The sequence below is a fragment of the Scardinius erythrophthalmus genome (assembly GCF_964197995.2).
Source record: "Scardinius erythrophthalmus genome assembly, chromosome: 15".
Classification (NCBI taxonomy): Eukaryota; Metazoa; Chordata; class Actinopteri; order Cypriniformes; family Leuciscidae; genus Scardinius; species Scardinius erythrophthalmus.
This window is the reverse complement of record NC_138235.1, coordinates 33,323,040-33,341,202: the sequence shown is the minus strand read 5'-3', so window position 1 is coordinate 33,341,202 and position 18,163 is coordinate 33,323,040. Positions and strand designations below refer to the sequence as shown.

Below are 18,163 nucleotides of genomic sequence, written 5' to 3'. Positions count from 1 at the left end.
GCTGTGGAATAAAAGAAAAGAAATGCATGATCAACTAGATTAAGGCAAACTCCTGTCTTAATGTAAACCCTGTCCACCACCCCCGAAGGTTTCACACTTCTCGCGTGTGTTTGGTTGTGAAACGTAGTTTGCGGACCAGACAGAAGTTGTCAGCGATTTTTTCTTTTGTAAAGTCATGTGAAACCTCCTGTCACCGATCCATCGTGCAGAGTGTGAACACATAAGCAACTGAATGTTACCCCAGATAGTCGTGCAGTGTGAAAAGAACAGAGACCCGACTACTTTGAAAATCATGCAGTGTGTCACAAATCGTGCAGGGAGGGTGCCACCACGAGGAATAGGCAAGGGGACTTTTCTTGAGGTATTTGAGTCTAGATCTCAACACCACGATGGACATGTTCCCGCAGTGAGAACATGTCTCATCCATGAACGCAGCCTCAGAGTGCTTAATGCCCAGGCACGTAAGGCAATGACTGTGACCATCAGTTGACGCCAAGAAACGACGGCATCCAGAAACATCACTAGATTCCTTTCCTACCCCTGGAGCAGAAGCATGTGCGCAAGTGTGTCCTGGCTGAGATTGCCCATCTAAAAATACACCAATTTCATGATATGGTATTTGGAGTGGTGAGAGAAATGACTTCTTTCCCAAAAAAGAGAGAGTCTTTGCTGTTAAAGGCTGCAAGTCAGTCAGACAGAAACTGGTCATCTATACTGATAAATAGATGAAAGCGGCACTTTTTTCACAATCATCAGCTTTGTGATTGCATCAGCATGACAACGCATTTCTATAATGGCTCCAGACTAACTTTTCCACTGGTTGCACTGGTGCTACCAACTTTCTCAGTTGGTCGCACCAGCACGTGATTTGGTCACACCTTTTTTTTTTCTTTTTTTGCTACAACGTGGTATTAATCAATGAATGCTGATGAATATGTCTAAATCTGCGTACCCTAGTTTTGCACTGATGTAAAAAGACTAACAGTCACACGAGACCTCATGCTGGCAAAATATTTAATCTTTTAACTGAAAACCATTTTAAAAAAAACGAGGAAAAAACACCACATATGTTTTTAATGTTTCATTATATTTTATTAGTGCTGTCGATTGATTAAAAAATGTACTAATTAATCACAATTTTTTTATTAATCACACCGAACATTAAAGTTTTTACTATATATTTTTATATTGTAATAATTTCACATTTAATCTCCAAATTAATGTAGAAACAACATAAAGACAGTATATTTTATAAATATTTGATCTAATAGGTAGGAAATATATCTTTAATGGACATATCATGAGAATCACATTCAGGTCGACAAACAAAACCTCCTTGAGAGTCATATTCATAATCAGAGAGAGAATAATTTTCGTCAGATACATCATTCATTGCACTACCGTCATTGCTGAGACACAACTCTCTCTTTCTTGTACCCAAGCAAACAGGCTCCTCATACCTACTTGAACTAGGCCCTGCAATCACAATGGCCCTCATTTATCAATCTTGCGTAGAAACGGGCGTATATATTGGCGTAAGATTATGCTTACACTCCTCTCATCGCCTGATTTATGAAGCTGTGCGTACCTTTGAAATTCTGGTGTACGCAATACCTGCCCTTGATAAATGCCGCGGCTGAAAACGATCGTCATTAGAATAACACGCCCCTATATATTCAAGTCTCCGCTTCCCCCACGCCCTCATTTTACGCCATGGACACACGGAAGACGGCAAAGAAGAGAAACTTCTTTGAGAAAGAGAAAGCGAAACCAGGGAAGTGGAAAGAAACAAAATTGATTTCTAGATTTTTATTATTAATGACGCTTATTGTTATTTGGAAGAAGAATGTCGTTATTATTATTTGTATTATTATTATTATTTAAAAGAAGAAGAATGGCATTTTTATGTCTGAATGTCTGAATTATTTTTTTGGTCATTGAAAGCCTTTCATTACTAAACCCAGTCCGTGCATACCTGCCGGGCCTAACCCTGGCCTAACCATCGTTTCAAAGAATAGTACAACGGCGAGCGCGTCGAGTATAAACGCCTCGTCCGTTTGGGGAGGTGCGCGCGCAGTCTGCGGAGCCAGGCTAAAGTATAAACAAAACGTCAGGTAAAGCGCACAGGCTCGCAACTTAAGGAATACATATGCCTACAATTCAAATGTTTTGGTAAAGTCACACAAACTTGACTTGACAAATTAAACATTGAAGTCCATGTTGCACAAAAATAAACACTTAAGTTTATAATTACTATGTTGCTGTTTTTTTACAGTGGGTCATAATATATTATATCTTTTAGTTTGTCAGTGCGTTTTGTGGTGTTAGGAATTGTTTTTTTGCGCATTCCCGCACTCAAAACGTGCGTACACCACCTCCTGAGCTGGCGTAGGATTTGAGCGTGCCGTACGCCAACGTCCATATTGATAAATCTCAAAGTCAACGTGGTTTTGGGTGTACGCCAGGTGTACGCTGGAAATTTGGTGTACGCACTTTTGATAAATGAGGGCCAATATCTTGCTGCTCATCTGCATTGATGTTTTGTACAGTATTGGGAGTATTTTCATTTAGCTAACGTTCATTCACATTGGTATCTGTATTAATAACAACATGCTCATGTACTTTCATAGCGGATGGCGCCGAACCAGAATCGCTTGCTTCAGATGAACTTGCTTGTTCCTCTTGAGCAGTGTCACATGTCCCTCTCCTGAGACACTAGGCCTATCCTCTGGTGCACGATCTCTTTGTGGGCATGCAAACTTTTCGTGACCTAAATCGGCACATTCGAAGCACCTTAAGCCACCAGTTGTTGCATACACCATATCAATTCTCACTTCGTGTCGTACTCAGAATGAAACATCCAGCGTGTTCTCGGGGGAGTCTAGAAACATAAACACCTGTCTTCTGAAAGATTTGAAGTGCTTCAGAGACGGGTGTTTACAGCCAAGAGTAATTGTTTTGAAACCACTGGCAAATTTGCCAAAACCGTATAATTTTTGGTAAATTTATTTGATCGAACATCGAATAAAGCAGTGAAGTAGTAATTAGGTGCCATGTTTGTTACAGCAGCATCTTTGAGATCTTGAATAGATTAATCAGCATCAGTTATTACTCTTCCACCTACGCATGACGTCATTTAAGAGCAGCTTTCTGAACCGATATGAGAGCAACAGAGCTAGCAGGAGAAGCCCAAAAGGGAAAAACTCCCGTCAGACTCCTCTACACGATCGATCCTGCCCTACCAGCTCAGCAGCCGCGGGACCCTAACCGGTGAGGTGCAGACACTCGACTCTCATTTCTCAAGAGAGAGTCATCTAACAGTCTTACATGCCCATACAAACAAAGCGGCTCCTAAAGAGAAAAAAGCTGAAAGACAACAGCTCAGGCAGACCTTAAATGCACAATTCTCAAATCAATTCTTAATCAAATAAAAACAAAGAAATTGATAGGTTACAGGGGAAGATACATAAAAAGTCACAGGACTACGCTTTTTGTTTTGAGCCATCACAACAGTTTTCAATAAAAATGTTAGCAATCATCCATGGTGAGAGAAATAGTCCAAATAGGGTGCCAATATCTGATGAAATAGCCTACTGTAAGTCTAGAAGAATGTAATATTCATGTCAAACCTTTCAACCTTTCAACCTTTCACAAGGTTATGCCATTTTTTTTATTGAAGTTGGAGTTTTCTCATTGATCAAGAACATCAGTCTCTTATGATATTTATTCAAAATACTACCAGCAGGAAGACCTAGAATAAATGAACAAGGATCAACATCTACTGTACTGTATATTCATCCCAGAATATTGCCAATGTGGTCTGCAATTTTCTTTCAAAACAACTGAATTCTGTGACAAGACCAGATACAATTATTATTACCAACTGATGTTTTGCATTTTGAGCAGTATGTGGAAATTTTAATTTCTGATATAAGGAGTGACATGGCCAGAGGAAAACTGTTTGAACTGGAGAATATTTTCTGTGTCTCCTGGGAAGGTTAAACTCAATGTATAAATTAAAAATGTTTGTCTTTTAGCAATATTTTCTCAATTTCAGTAGAGTGGTATTTTGCCAATAAAGTTCCTTAGCTGTAAATACCTGAAGAATGTCTTGACAGATACAATTTTGCAGACAACTGTTCAAAAGACAAAGGGGGGGGGAACACTCAAATATATCTTTTAGCCGGACACTAAAGAATCAGTTCCAGGAGACTTTATTTTATTATTACATTTACCTTCCTCATTGTGATCATGTGTTCTGCTGCCTGGAAATAAGTAAATAATTTACTTATTTCCAGGCAGCAGAACACATGATCACAATGAGGAAGGTTTGGTATAACTCCCTGTGATGATGGTGTACGTGATTAGATCCAGCTTACGGTAAACTGAAGAGCTGAATCACACAATGAACACAGAAGTGAATGCACAGCATGAAAAACAAAGTGATTTTCATACACAATGTGAACACAATTAGCCTATAATTTAAGAGGCTCACCCGAGCTGCTGAGTTTTTAGCCATTTTCAAGAAATTGCTGAATACAGATCTGTACTGTGCAGGACTAACTGGGACTGGCCACAGCACTTGTATATTGCTGCCCTGTTGTTGGTTTGAATGCTTCTATTGCTCTTGTCATTTGTAAGTTGATTTGGATAAAAGCATCTGCTAATGTAATAAATGTAAATAGCCTAATGTAGGAAATGAAAGAGCTCATAAAGTAAAATAGGTATATTATTATTATCACCCAGTTCAATGTAAGAAGCACGTAAAGAATTTCTGTAGTGGTCATGGTTTACAGGAGCGAGTCGATGTCAACATACTGAAAACTGGAAAAACAAGAATAGCGCGTTTTCTTCTGTAAATTAGATTTGTAAGGTGTATGCCATTGCAGCGTGTAGCCTATGTAAAAGACTATAAAAAGGTTCAAATGAAATAGATGTTTGCTGAAGGCGTGCAATTTACGTCTCTTAATCTGTCAGTTCTCCCTCCGAGATAGCCTACTTTCTAAAAACCGAAACCGAAACCGTAAACTTAGACGGAAAGAGATCTGGATGATTCGCTTTCACAATGAAAGCGCGCCTTTTGTTAGTTGTATTGCTTGTGTCTAATATTACATTGTCTTCGGGTTTTCTGGATGTGATCGCGGCTGCTGCATCTTATGTCGTTTACACATTTTTTAAACCGGACGGTTTGCTGCCTTTTGACCCTAAAGGTGAGTAGGCTAAAACAAAATAATGACGTAGGCTATTATTTGATATATGATTCAAACAGCGTTAAATGTTTCCTTTGTTGGATGTGTCGAATAACTTCCATTCCCAACAAGCACAACTATTGTAATTTGTTTTTCGTGAAAGGGTTGTGGTAGTGGTACAGTTCTTTTCCTATACACTGTAAAAAAAAACTGTAAATTTACAGGAAACGGTCTGTATTTTTTAACAGAATTTTGTCGTTTTGTCATTATACAGTGAATACCTGTTATTTTACAGATATTTGTTGTAATTTAAAGGTCCACTATTAAATTTACAGGTAATTGCTTTTATTTTGGTTTTACATTAATTTTACGTTTTTAAAAGGAAATTCTCTGTAATTTTATAGGGTTATGTGTAATTTTACATAAAAAATTAAGTAATATTTTACAGATTATTTCTGTGGAATTAGAAAACAAAGAAAATAAGGTATAACTGCAGAAATCAGCAGTCACTAAACATGTTTTCCTTAAAGATTATTAAGCATGTGGGGGTTAAAGTGAGTTTTAAGATTTGTACACACATTAGGCAAGCCTATTTAATTATTTATAGTCTTTTAATTTTGTCTTGCAAATAGATGTTCATTTTGATCATCATTTGTAGGCTATTTGCCCGAAAATTTCATTTAGGCCTATATTTTATGTCTTTTATGAATCGTTTTTCCAAATCTGCGTGGCTTTGTGTGCGTTTGTATGTATGTGTGTGTGTGTGTGTGTGTGTGTGTGTGTGCCCGCGCGCGCGCGCAGATTCAAATTATCCGCCATTACGTTTCGTTGCTGCTAGTCCCGCCCACAACAGTTAGCTACAGATCTGTCTCTGTCGTCGATCTGTGTCAAGGGCAAGCGGGAGATTTGAAGTTTCAGTCTACGCTCGTGAAGTAGTCGTGGATTGTGATCACAGTGGTTCAAAGCTATAATCGTATTCGACAGAAGCAACCACCCGTGAGCAGGAGCGCTGAACACATATTAGTTGTTTGTAGTCTGTCAGTCAGTCCAGAAATAATGCGCCCTTTTTCAGTGAGCCTGGTTCGTCGTCACAGCGGACCTCATCCCGACCGATCAACGGCTGAGGTAAGAGTCTCATACTACATGTGTGTACGATATTTTATATTACATTTGTGTTAAGTGGTTAGACAGTTTCCATGCTAACGTTAGCATTCTTAAATGATGTTCAGTTATAACTGGGTCAGGGCAAAACACTGAAAATGCAGCATGCGTTTTTAATTATCGATCTGTGTTAAGAAAGATCAGTTGAACCCAACCCACATCTCTACTTATTAACTTAAAGACCTAAAACAATCTTTAGTAGACTTGTTATTCATATTAAAGTCCATAATTGTGTATAAAATCTTCGTTATGATAGTCAGTAACATTAAATCAATAAATGGCGGGATATTTTGAAACACTGTCTGGAAGCTGAAAACTTTTCTCTTAAAAAAATACTTTATTTTATTATAATAAAATTGTAGTAAACACGTTTTTAGCTGATTTTTTACCATTGTAATAGCCACAGTTTTACTAAAAATAGGCCTACCGTGTTTCTTTTGTTTATTTCGTAATAGTTAACATGACTAACTTTATTAAGACCGTTAAGAAATCAAAATACTGTAACTTAAGGTACTTGTTGATGATACAGGAAAGCCTAGAACAGGAATATCAGAATATGAATACAACATGATGAACCCCTAGGACCTAGGTGTGCAGCTAGGTCACAGTAAATCATATTCATTTAACTTTACTTTCTATAAATGTAACTTAGCTAAAATCACATGGCAGCTCAAAATATTACTGTTAGCCTTTCCAGCTCAGCTTCAAGATCATAGTCATTTGAGTTTTTGCATTGTCCCAATGGAACATATTCTGACATGTGTAAATCTAATACTGAGTTTTAAAATAACTTTATTTGTGTGTGTGTGTGTGTGTGTGTGTGTGTGTGTGTGTGTGTGTGTGTGTGTGTGTGATTTCAGGTCACGTGGAAAGCAGATGATCATGGCAAACAAGGTATGGGAAGAATTCATTAAAACATAAAAATCATAACGGTTCTGATTCCATATGTTCATAACAGTCTTCTGATTCCATATGATTGCACTAAAAGTATGCACAAGGTTTGGATTTGCTACAGCAAGATTACGATTGTGTTAGATTCCACCCATCTTTCTTTATTTTTTTATTATTTTTTTAACTACCCACTAAGCAAAATTATGTCCGAAAGACTTCTTTTCAATGTCTTTGTTACAAAAATCAGACGTTGAAATGCCGTCCACTGAGGAGCCAGAATGAAAGTTATGACGTCTTTTTTTGACGTGTTCTGCACGTCCGATATAGACGTTCATCGAACCTTCGTACAAGGTTAAAACTAGTTCAGATGTGGCCATTGTGGACATATTTCAACATCATTTATGGTCTAATTACTTTGTTATGTCTAATTAGACATAATTACTTTGACTATTGCTGTCAGATGATCTTAGTGAGAATTAACAGAGGTTTAGATGTTGATATTAGTTTAATTTGAAGTGTCACCATTGTGGCGATCCGTGTTTGCTTTAGTTGGGCTCTTGGTCCCCGTTCCTTTTATTTGAGCTTTTCTTTGGCTGCTGTAACAGTGTGTTTGTGTAACACAATTGTTGTGGCAGGGAAAGCCTAGAAAAAGTATGAGGTGTTATCAGTTCAATGTTGATGATGACATAATTATCACAAAATGAGCCTTTAATATTGTGTTTAAAGTTTTGTGTTTATATTTGCCGTTAATAACCACCAACCTTTTGGAACTGCATTATTGGTGAAGGTGTATTTATTTGAAGGTGTGTAAAAAGCATGTGCACATTATGTTTTGAGCAAGAGTATCATACAGTCACACACAGACATCAAGATTTTGGATATGAATCACAACAACGGTGACAACCAAAAAAAGCTTGGGAATTAAGGATGAGTTTTGTACTATGAAAGCTACCCATCATGCATTGCAGCATGAAGCTTTTTTTTAATTGTCACCATTGTTGGAAATCATATGCACAATCTTGATGTCTGTGTGTGACTGTATGATACTCTTGCTCAAAACATCATGTGCACATGCTTTTTATACACCTTCAAATAAATACACCTTCACCAATAATGCAGTTCCACAAGGTTGTTGGTTATTAATGGCAAATATAAACACAAAACTTTAAACACAATATTAAAGGCCCATTTTTGTGATAATTATGTCATCATCAACATTGAACTGATAACACCTCAAACTTTTTCTAGGCTTTCTCTGCCACAACAATTGTGTTACACAAACACACTGTTACAGCAGCCAAAGAAAAGTTAAAGTAAAAGGAACGGGGACCAAGAGCCCAACTAAAGCAAACACGGATCGCCACAATGGTGACACTTCAAATTAAACGAATATCAACATCTAAACCTCTGTTAATTCTCACTAAGATCATCTGACAGCAATAGTCAAAGTAATTATGTCTAAATGAGACCATAAATGATGTTGAAATATGTCCACAATGGCCACATTTTAACTAGTTTTAACCTTGTACGAAGGTTCGATGAACGTCTATATCGGACGTGCAGAACACGTCAAAAAAAGACTTCATAACTTTCATTCTGGCTCCTCAGTGGACGGCATTTCAACCTTTGATTTTTGTAACAAAGACATTGAAAAGACGTCTTTCGGACATCATTTTGCTTAGTGGGGCTCTGTCATTTAGAAACATGACTTTTCCTATCACTACTATCTTAATGACACATATCTTTTAATCCAGCTAGATGATCTGACGGTTGCTGCTCGCATCTCAGCCTACCTGATGGAAAATTCTTGCTGGATGAATGACCTTCACCTTTAAATCAGCCTTGCCAAGACAGAACTGCTTATGGTTCAGCTTTCAGCCAAAACATACTTGCTGTGATCCTGCTGATTTGCCTTATCATTAGGAGGATCAGGCCCTTCCTATCGGAGCTACACAACTCTCTTGTTCTATCCAGACTGGGCTATTGTAATGCTCTCCTGGCAGCTCTTCCAGTGTCAGTCAAACCTCTCCAACTGATCCAGATGCTGCAGCAAGAGTTGTCTTTAAAGGTAGCCCTATGCCTAAACTCACTACTTTAGATCTGTGTGTCTCCAGAAGCATGTGCTCTGCAAGTGAACGGCGCCTTGTGGTGCCATCATCCCAAAGAGACACAAAACCACTTTCACTGACATTTACCTGGACTGTTTCCTGGTGGTGGAATGACCGGCGCAACGCAACACATTTTCAAGAAACTGCTAAAGATCCATCTTTTTCATAAACACTTCACCCAATAATACTTAATCTTTGTTACAAAAAAAAAAAAAAAAAACACCTTTCTATGTGTACTGTACTAGACTTACTGGGACTTGTCACTGCACTTGTTGCTTTTTATTATCTTTAATTATTATCTTAATTGGTTAGTCACTTTGGATAAAATGTAATTGTAAATGTTAAAATAAGTTATACTGTAAAGGTATACGGTAATTGCTTTTTATTGTGGATATTTTTACATGTTCTAAATTATATACTAAGCTTCTATTTCCTATCAATCACTTATCTTGATGTTTAGTGTTTGTTCAATTACTAATACTTTAAATATGCAGGTAATTTGTACTCATACATTTAGTTAATTTAAAAGAAATTGACTGTACATTTGCTATTATTAAGAACGTAATTAGAGATGTTGTGAAATTGGATCTGTACAAATAAAAAATAAAACTGTAAATTTACAAACATTTGTATTTGAATTTATGTACTTGTGTGCATTTTTTATACATAATTTCATTGTTATTTTACACATAAAAACTATATTAAAAGAAAATTACTGTAGATAGACAGCATTATTATATAATATAATTTTATAAAACCTTAAATTTACAGTATTTAATTGTTTTAAAGGTGTATATGACTTTTTAAAACATTAAAAATCCCAGTAATTACATAAGATTTAATGTAATATTAAAGATATAATCTGTTATTTAATTATGGAAAATTACTGTATTTTAACGTGATTGTTTTTTGCCGTTATTTTACGGTAATTTTCTGGCGCCCCAGCTGCCGGAATAATACCGTTTTTTTACAGGTTTTTTTTTTACAGTGTAGGCTACTTTGTCTGACGTTTTTGATAACACATTACCATGCCATTACATTCAACCTGGTGCCATAACGTTGTCAAATAGTTTTTATCTCATACATTTTCATTCAAAGTAGGCTAAGTGTTTCCCAATAAAAACAGCATTAATGAAAAGGAGAGGGATAGAAATTAAATGAGACTCCAGTGTTGTTTCTTTATAAAAATATCCCTTTGTGAATTACAATAGCCTACTTTTTTTTTATTTTGAATGTTTTTATAAAACCAGGATTTTTTGACCAGGAAACCTGTATGAGCTTGTTTGACTTTTCTTCAGCCTGCTACAGTCTGCTTAAAAACGGTTTTATTTTTCTATAGTACTTTTTTTAAACGTATTTTGGGTGTGATTTCATTGTACTGAGACAAAAATGCAACTTTTTATTTATTTATTTATTTATTTTTATTTTTTTGCTTTCTGTTTTATTTGTAGTTCATTTTCAAAAGGGAACTTGCACTGCATCTTGAGACACTAGTCTGGGGAACACCTCAACGTGACTGGTATCAAGTAAAGAAAATCAGTTAAATAAAATGTCTGAGAAGTGTTTCAAGCAGTGTGCCGACCCATGTCCGAGATTTCTAACACATGACTTGGGCATTCATTGTCTAGGCGAAGAGCACGCACACTCAGTTCTTGAGGGAGCTGTTTGCGTGCACTGCGAGCGTTTTCCTTTAAGGATGCTCCACTTTAGTCTGTCTATCTTCTCGAGGGAAGAGGGACAAGCATCTGTGCCCGGCGGCTCGAGTCCCTCTCATGCTGAGGTGGAGAGAAGACTGTTGTGGGGATCACAGATGGAGCTAGCTGAAGAGTTTGAGAGAGGAGTTAATCTCTCACGTGCTTCGGCTGCTGATGAGAGCGCTCTGTTGGACGAGGATACGTCCAATGCATCCTCTGGTTCAGCGGACAGTACTCTACATTTACATTTACATTTATTCATTTAGCTGACGCTTTTATCCAAAGCGACTTACAATTGCTATACATGTCAGAGGTCGCACGCCTCTGGAGCAACTAGGGGTTAAGTGTCTTGCTCAGGGTGTCTCACAGTGGATTCGAACCCGGGTCTCTCACACCAAAGGCATGTGTCTTATCCACTGCGCCATCACCACCCTACTGGCACCATGCCAGGAAGAGCAGCAGATGGTTGTTGAGGGCAAAGAAGACTAGTCGTCCTGTATGATGAGCTGTCGGGGGTTATGGAGTGCCCTTCAGACAGGCTCAAACTGTCATGGGAGCGTGCTAGGGAAGAGACCACTCGTTGCAGGTTAGACGAGTTAGGTTTCTTCTGGCCATAACCCTCCAGCTCCTGTGAGCCTTCCTTTCCATCCCGACCTCCACACTGAGATCAAGGCATGGAAGAACCCGCATCCACCGACATAGGCATGCAAACTATGCAAATGTTGAGGGGGTGTGTGAGAATGGATACGCGGTGATGCCCCCGATCGCCGAGATGTTCGCGAACTGTCTCACAGATGGGAGGGCATTGACTCTAAAAGCTCCGGCCCTGCCTACAAAGCCGCTTAAGAACACTTCGCCCTTGAACAGCAGGGCGTAAGCAGCAGCAGGTCAGGCTGCACACAATGGCAGTGCTTCAAGCCAGGCAGTGCTTCTTACCAAGCTGACTTGCTAAAAGACAAAGATCATAGATCATAGATCTCTGTCCCCTGATGCGGTATCCAAACTGCGCCGAACCACGGACCTAGCTCTCCACGCCACCAAGCAGACCGCCGCCGCGGTTGGTAGATCGATGGCGAGATGGTGGCAACAGAGAGACACCTGTGGGTGAACTTGATGGACATCAGGGAGAAAGAGAAGGGCTTTCTCCTGCTCGGCGGCATTTAAATAACATACTCCGCGCCAATCTGAGTCTGCACCCATGCAGCCAGGGGGCCCTGGCCCGTCTCAGTTTGAGAACCGACAGGGCTGGAGGGTTAGCGTCACCTCCCGGACCACTCCTCCTCCGAGGAGCAGGTCACAGAGAAGGCGTGACCTCTAAAAAAAAGAAGCAGGATTTGAGGGATGTGATGTGCATTTCCTCTTGGTAGTGAGTGCATCCTTTCAGGCTGTAAGGGCCTGAACCCTCATGGACATTAAGGCCTCCGCTCTTTGAAATTACAAGTTGAGCTTTGCAGGTCGCTTCACCACTGTAAAAAAATGTAAAACTATAGCGACCTCAGCTCCCTATAGAAAGAAATAAGGGTTTTATGTTTGATCTTGTTTTGGGATATTTTATAAACTGCACTTGGGTTCTGCAACTTGCCTCCAGTACTCCATGACATGTTCTCTAGGCGCCCCTTATATACTTCCTGGTCAAACTAGTATGATGTAATAGTCTGCCGCTAGCCAATACGATTGCCATGATTAGACAGTTGCTTCAGATACCAGTCAAAGCGTTCCCCAGTAGCGTCTCAGGACGCAGTGTCTCGTTCCCTGTTCTCAGGGAACAAAGGTTACAGTCGCAACCCGAGACATTATAGCACAGATGATCATTACAAGCTACAAACAGTCTTTGACTTCACATATCTTCACATCTTTCAGGTTTGGAAAAAGATATAAGAGACTCTCTCTTTGGGCAGCACATTGCGTCTGATGTTATACTAAAAGCTGTAACATCATTTATGACTGACAGCAAACCAAACAAACCACTGGTTCTGTCTTTCCATGGGACTACAGGAGTTGGAAAAAACCATGTTGCTAAAATCATCGCAAGAAACATTTATGAACAAGGGGAAAACAGCAAACATGTTCACACATATATATCTGAGCATCATTTCCCACACAAAGAAAAGTCAGACTTGTACAGTGTAAGTAAAAATGGTGGTACTTTTAGCCTTGGCCTCTAGCAAGATTGGCCTCTAGCTTTAAGATGTAAGATGGCCCACAAGACTCTCAGACTCTTAGAAGATTTGGGTCATTTACAGAGCAATTATTTCTTTCAATTTATATAGTAATGAAGTTGCATTTCATTTCTATTAAAGGAATAATCACCCAAAAATTAAAATTAGCTAAAAATGTATTCTCCCCCAGGCCATCCCAGATGTAGATGATTTAGTTTTTTCATTGGAACAGATATTGAGAAATTTATAATTACATCACTTGCTCACCAATGGATCCTCTGCAGTGAACGGGTGCTGTCAGAATGAGAGTTCAAACAGCTGATATAAACATTACAATAATCCACAAGTAATCAACATGATTACAGTCCATCAATTGACATCTTGTGAAGCGAAAAGCTGCGTGTTTATAATAAACAAATCCATAATTAAGATGTTTTAACTTTAAACTGTTGCTTCTGGCCAAAATACGAGTCCATTATCCATTATACTGCTTCCTGCAGTGACAAAAGTAACATCCCCTGTTGTCCTCCTTTGGATTGTAAACAGCACTTGGTCTGTGCATATTTTCTGATTCAGATGAGATTTCTTTTCACTTTTTCACAGAAAGCTATATTATAGATAGAGGACTCAAAATGTTTAGCCGGAAGCAATGGTTTGAAGTTAAAAACATCTTAATGATTAATTTGTTTATTATAAACACATAGATTTTGGCTTTATAAGACATAAAATTGATGGACTGGAGTGTGTGGATTATTGTGATGTTTTTATCAGCTGTTAACTTTCATCTCTGCCATTCACTGCAGAGGATCCATTGGTAAAAAGTGATGCAATGCCAAATTTCTCCAAATCTATTCCGATGAAGAAACAAACTCACTGGATGGCCTAAAGGTACAGTATAGTCAATTGTAAGCTCAATTTCATTTTTGGGTGAACTATTCCTTTAAACTGACAGCATTTTAGCCCATTTTTTAAACATAGTGAAAAAAAATTAAATAAAACTAGGCCTATAATATGAAAGTAAAAATAATGCACATTTTGTGAGAGTGTTATGCATATCAGAAGTAATTTCTCTAACTGGGATTTGCATGTTCTGTTTATTCAGGCACAGCTAAAGCAGTGGATTTCTAAAAGTGTATCAAATTTTCCCCGCTCCATGTTCATATTTGATGAAATGGACAAAATGCAGCCAAAGTTGATTGACGTCATAAAACCTTTTCTGAACTCCAATGTCCGTGTAGACGGAGTGTCATTCCACAATGCAATCTTCATTTTCCTTAGGTAAAGCTCTCAAATCAGTGGGCTGTTTTTGGGTTTTATACAAATGCAGTTGTAGGCAACATATTAGCTATATAAAATTCAAACAGAGTGGTAATTAAATACCCATACCTTCTCAAAAGATTGGCATAACTGATGAGAAACTGTGTTTATTCTTAGTAATGCAGGTGGGAATGCCATTGCTGAAGTGGTTCTGGATTCCTGGAGAGAAGGCATATGTCGGGAAGAGCTATGGATGAACAGCAAGGAAATGGAGACTAAAATCTTTCGAAACATTTTCAATGATAAAAACTGTATGTATTGAAGGTTCATTGAAGTATTCAGTCAAAATATATATACATATATTTCAAAAGCTTATGTAGATTTTAAAATATATTCACATTTTCAAGTTTTAGCTACTTATATTTCCTAATATATTATTTGGTGATATTTATGCATTTTCTAAATATATTTATTTTGTCCCTGATTAATGTGTTTTTCGATTGTTGCTTCCATGATTGCATTTGCTTTTACCCAAACCTCAATATGTGGTTGCATTTACTCCCCACAATTAACTTTTTTACATTTTCAATGTGCATGTCTACAGGTGGATTTCTGCACTCTATCATAAATCAGAATCTGGTTGATCACTTCATTCCTTTCCTACCTCTAATGTTGAAGCATGTGCGTCAGTGCATCATGGCTGAGATGGTCCATCTGAACATGGCCCAAGACTTTAATCTGGCAGATAAAGTGGCCAGAGACATGCCCTTCTTTCCTGAAAGAGAGAAAATCTTTTCAGTTAAAGGCTGCAGGTCTGTCAGACAGAAGTTGGTGCTGTATAGATGAACAATTTTAGCAGCACTGGTTGTCCAATTTATTGTCTTAACTTTTAAACACACAGTTGAACAGCAATGAAGTATGATCTTTCCTTTGTTTTAGTCTTGGTGAGTTACATTGCTATCTAGAGTATTGAAATCTATATTCAAATGTTTATTTCCTTGTGTCAGTGTGATTGACGTATGCCGACCTGAGAATAATTTTTCCTGATAATATTTTTGACAATCAAGTTATGTGTGTTTTCAAGACATTGCATCAAGACATAGCGTCTTGTTTCTCATCAAAGGGAACCTGAGACGTTGGCTTTCGAAGTGGAACAACAACACTGTGGAACTACAGGAACCACAGCTCTCGACCTGTTGTTAGAAGCATAGTTTCTTGTGAAATGACATGTGGACTTACGTAGATCATGTTCTTGAGCACAATAAGCAAGCTAACATTCAGTACATTCTATATCTTTCATTGTATTCAAATATAAATTGTATATTTTAGTGTCTCAACAATCAGCGCTGTTTTTGAAGAGTGCGTAAAGTGCGCAAGGGAACAATGGTATGATGTATGAGGGAACCCGCAATGAATCAAACGTCAAATGAAGCAAAATAATAAAATAGCAAAAAAACAGTGAAGTAGTAATTAGGTGCCATGTTTGTTATAGCAGCATCTCGGAGATCTTGAATAGATTAATCAGGATCAGTTATTACTGTTCCACCTGCGTATGACATCTTTCAAGAGCAGCTTTCTGAACTGATATGAGAGCAACAGAGCTAGCAGGAGAGGCCCAAAAGGGAAAAACTCCCGTCAGACTCGATCGATCCTGCCCTGCCGCCTCAGCAGCCACGGGACACTCGAGTCGACTCTCATCTCTCTGCCCATATCCAATTAAATACGTTTAGAAGAATGTAATGTAGCCTATGTACAGTACATGTCAAAAAATCTATTTAGATGAGTTCTTTCACAAGTTTATGCGATTTATTTTGATTGAAGGGGTTTTCTCATTGATCCAGAACATCAAAATGTTCTTTCTTACCGCAAAAGTTAAAATACTGAAAAATCTCTTATGATATTTATTCAAAATACCAGCGGCCAGGCCTAGAATAAATGAACAAGGATCAACATCTACTGCAGATTCATCCCAGAATATTGCCAATGTGGTCTGCAATTTTCTTCCAAAACAACTGAATTCTGTGTGACAAGACCAGATACAATAAATATTATTACCAACTGATGTTTTTCATTTTTAGGGGGAAAGTTTTGGGTCAATTTTATTTCTCATATTAGGGTGACATGTAGCTGATGTACTATTTTTGTTGCGAATCATCAGAGTCAGTCAGGTCCATTTTGCAACAAGTTTTATTTAAGAGAATGGTCGACAGGCAAAGGTCAGGCACAGGCAAGGTCAATAGGGCAGAGCAGGCACAAACGTAGTGGAAAACAGGCAAGGGTAGCCTACAGAGGCTGGCAGCAAGCGAGACAGAATCCAGATACAAGGCAGTGGGTCAAATGAGCAGGCAACGTGAAGATCAGTACAGAATGGGTCAAACACAGGGAGGCAAAATGCGGGAGAAACGCTCAGAATTGCTCACAGCAGTAAAACAAGACTTCGCACTGGTTGCAATGCGAGTGTGGTGCTGGTAGGGAACGAGATGCAGACGAGCGTGCGTGCGTGTGTGATCAGTGATTGCAGGTGGAAGCGGTATCAGTCCAGGAATGCTGTATCATGGGAATTGGAGTTCGTATCGGAAAGTCAGTATTCGGGCGAGGGCGCCCTCTGGCGGCCAGAGAGGGAGGTCATGGAGTCTGTGATCATAGTGACAATTTTGAATTGAATAGCATGTGCTCTGTTACACACTGATATTCTCTAGCATGATCCCAGACTCAATCCCACTGGAGATATTTACTGAAAAATAATTTCCCCACATCCGTCGAAGATTTTCTGTCTCCTTGGAAGGTCAAACTCAATGTAACATACATTTTTGTCTTGTCTTTTAGCAATATTTCGGTATTTTTACCTGTGTTGAAAATTTTAAGATTTATCAGTATACAAAGTGGTCTTTTTGGCAATAAAGTTACTTAGCTGTAAATACCTGAAGAAATTATGTTTTGACAGATCAATTTTTGCAGACAATTGTTCGAAAGACAGAAGTGGGGAATACTCAATTATATTTTTCTGCCTCACACTTCCTAAAGAATTCAAGAGGTTAAACCCAGAGTCATCAGTTCCAGGAGTCTTTATTTTATAATTACATTTATTTATTTGCAGGCAGCAGAACACATGATCACAATGAGGAAGGTTTGTTTTGTGATTAGATCCAACTACATAGTAAACTCATGAAGAGTTTAATCACATAATGAATACAGAAGTGAATACAGAAGTGAAATGAAAAACAAAGCAATGTTTCATACACATGTATTTCATAGCTATATATAATATATAAAATATACAATATAATTTAAGAGGCTCAACCCGAGCTGCTGAGTCTAGCCATTTTCAAGAAATTGATAATTCTGAATAGGCATCTTTTTAGGCAACACTTGACCCATTAATACTAACACTTACTATTCTATATCTATTTAAAAATAATAATGAATAAATTGCCATGTGTTCAGTGCTGGACTAACTGGTCACAGCACTTGTAGTAGGCCTATTGCTGCCCTGTTGTTGGTTACTTTGAATGCTTCTATTGCTCTTCTGATTTGTAAGTTGATTTGCATAAAAGCATCTGCTAAATGTAATAAATGTAAACGTACCCTAATGTAAATGTAAGAGCTCATAAAGTGAAATAGGCCTATTATTATTATTATTATTATCATCACCCAGTTCAATGTAAGAAGCGTAAATAATTTATGTGGTGGTCATGGTTACAGCG

General features: G+C 38.1%; 1 protein-coding gene and 1 long non-coding RNA gene across 3 annotated transcripts; both read left to right on the top strand.

The window, feature by feature from the left end:
• Positions 1–5,011: 5,011 nt before the first annotated feature.
• Positions 5,012–17,383, top strand: LOC308702864 (torsin-1A-like). 2 transcript variants are annotated; one of them, XM_081385998.1, is made up of 5 exons: positions 5,012–5,210; positions 12,904–13,169; positions 14,305–14,480; positions 14,637–14,770; positions 15,064–17,383. In XM_081385998.1, exons 1-5 carry the CDS (start codon positions 5,066–5,068, stop codon positions 15,303–15,305), a joined length of 963 nt encoding a protein of 320 aa, XP_081242124.1. In that variant the 5' UTR covers positions 5,012–5,065; the 3' UTR covers positions 15,306–17,383. The 2 variants fall into 2 exon arrangements, with proteins under 2 accessions (XP_081242124.1, XP_081242125.1); XM_081385999.1 differs by lacking the exon at positions 12,904–13,169 and having other exon boundaries at positions 5,024–5,210; positions 15,064–17,382.
• On the top strand, positions 6,262–9,985 carry LOC308702865. The gene is made up of 3 exons (XR_014031659.1): positions 6,262–6,314; positions 7,211–7,244; positions 8,996–9,985. It is a non-coding gene; the product is annotated as an uncharacterized lncRNA (long non-coding RNA).
• Positions 17,384–18,163: the final 780 nt, after the last annotated feature.

Excerpts from the sequence above, each read along its gene's own strand:
- LOC308702864 (XM_081385998.1), top strand. The coding sequence starts at position 5,066 with ATGAAAGCGCGCCTTTTGTTAGTTGTATTGCTTGTGTCTAATATTACA. Across the intron at positions 14,481-14,636 it reads GCAATCTTCATTTTCCTTAG|TAATGCAGGTGGGAATGCCA; the intron begins GTAAAGCTCTCA and ends GTTTATTCTTAG. Across the intron at positions 14,771-15,063 it reads CATTTTCAATGATAAAAACT|GTGGATTTCTGCACTCTATC; the intron begins GTATGTATTGAA and ends GCATGTCTACAG.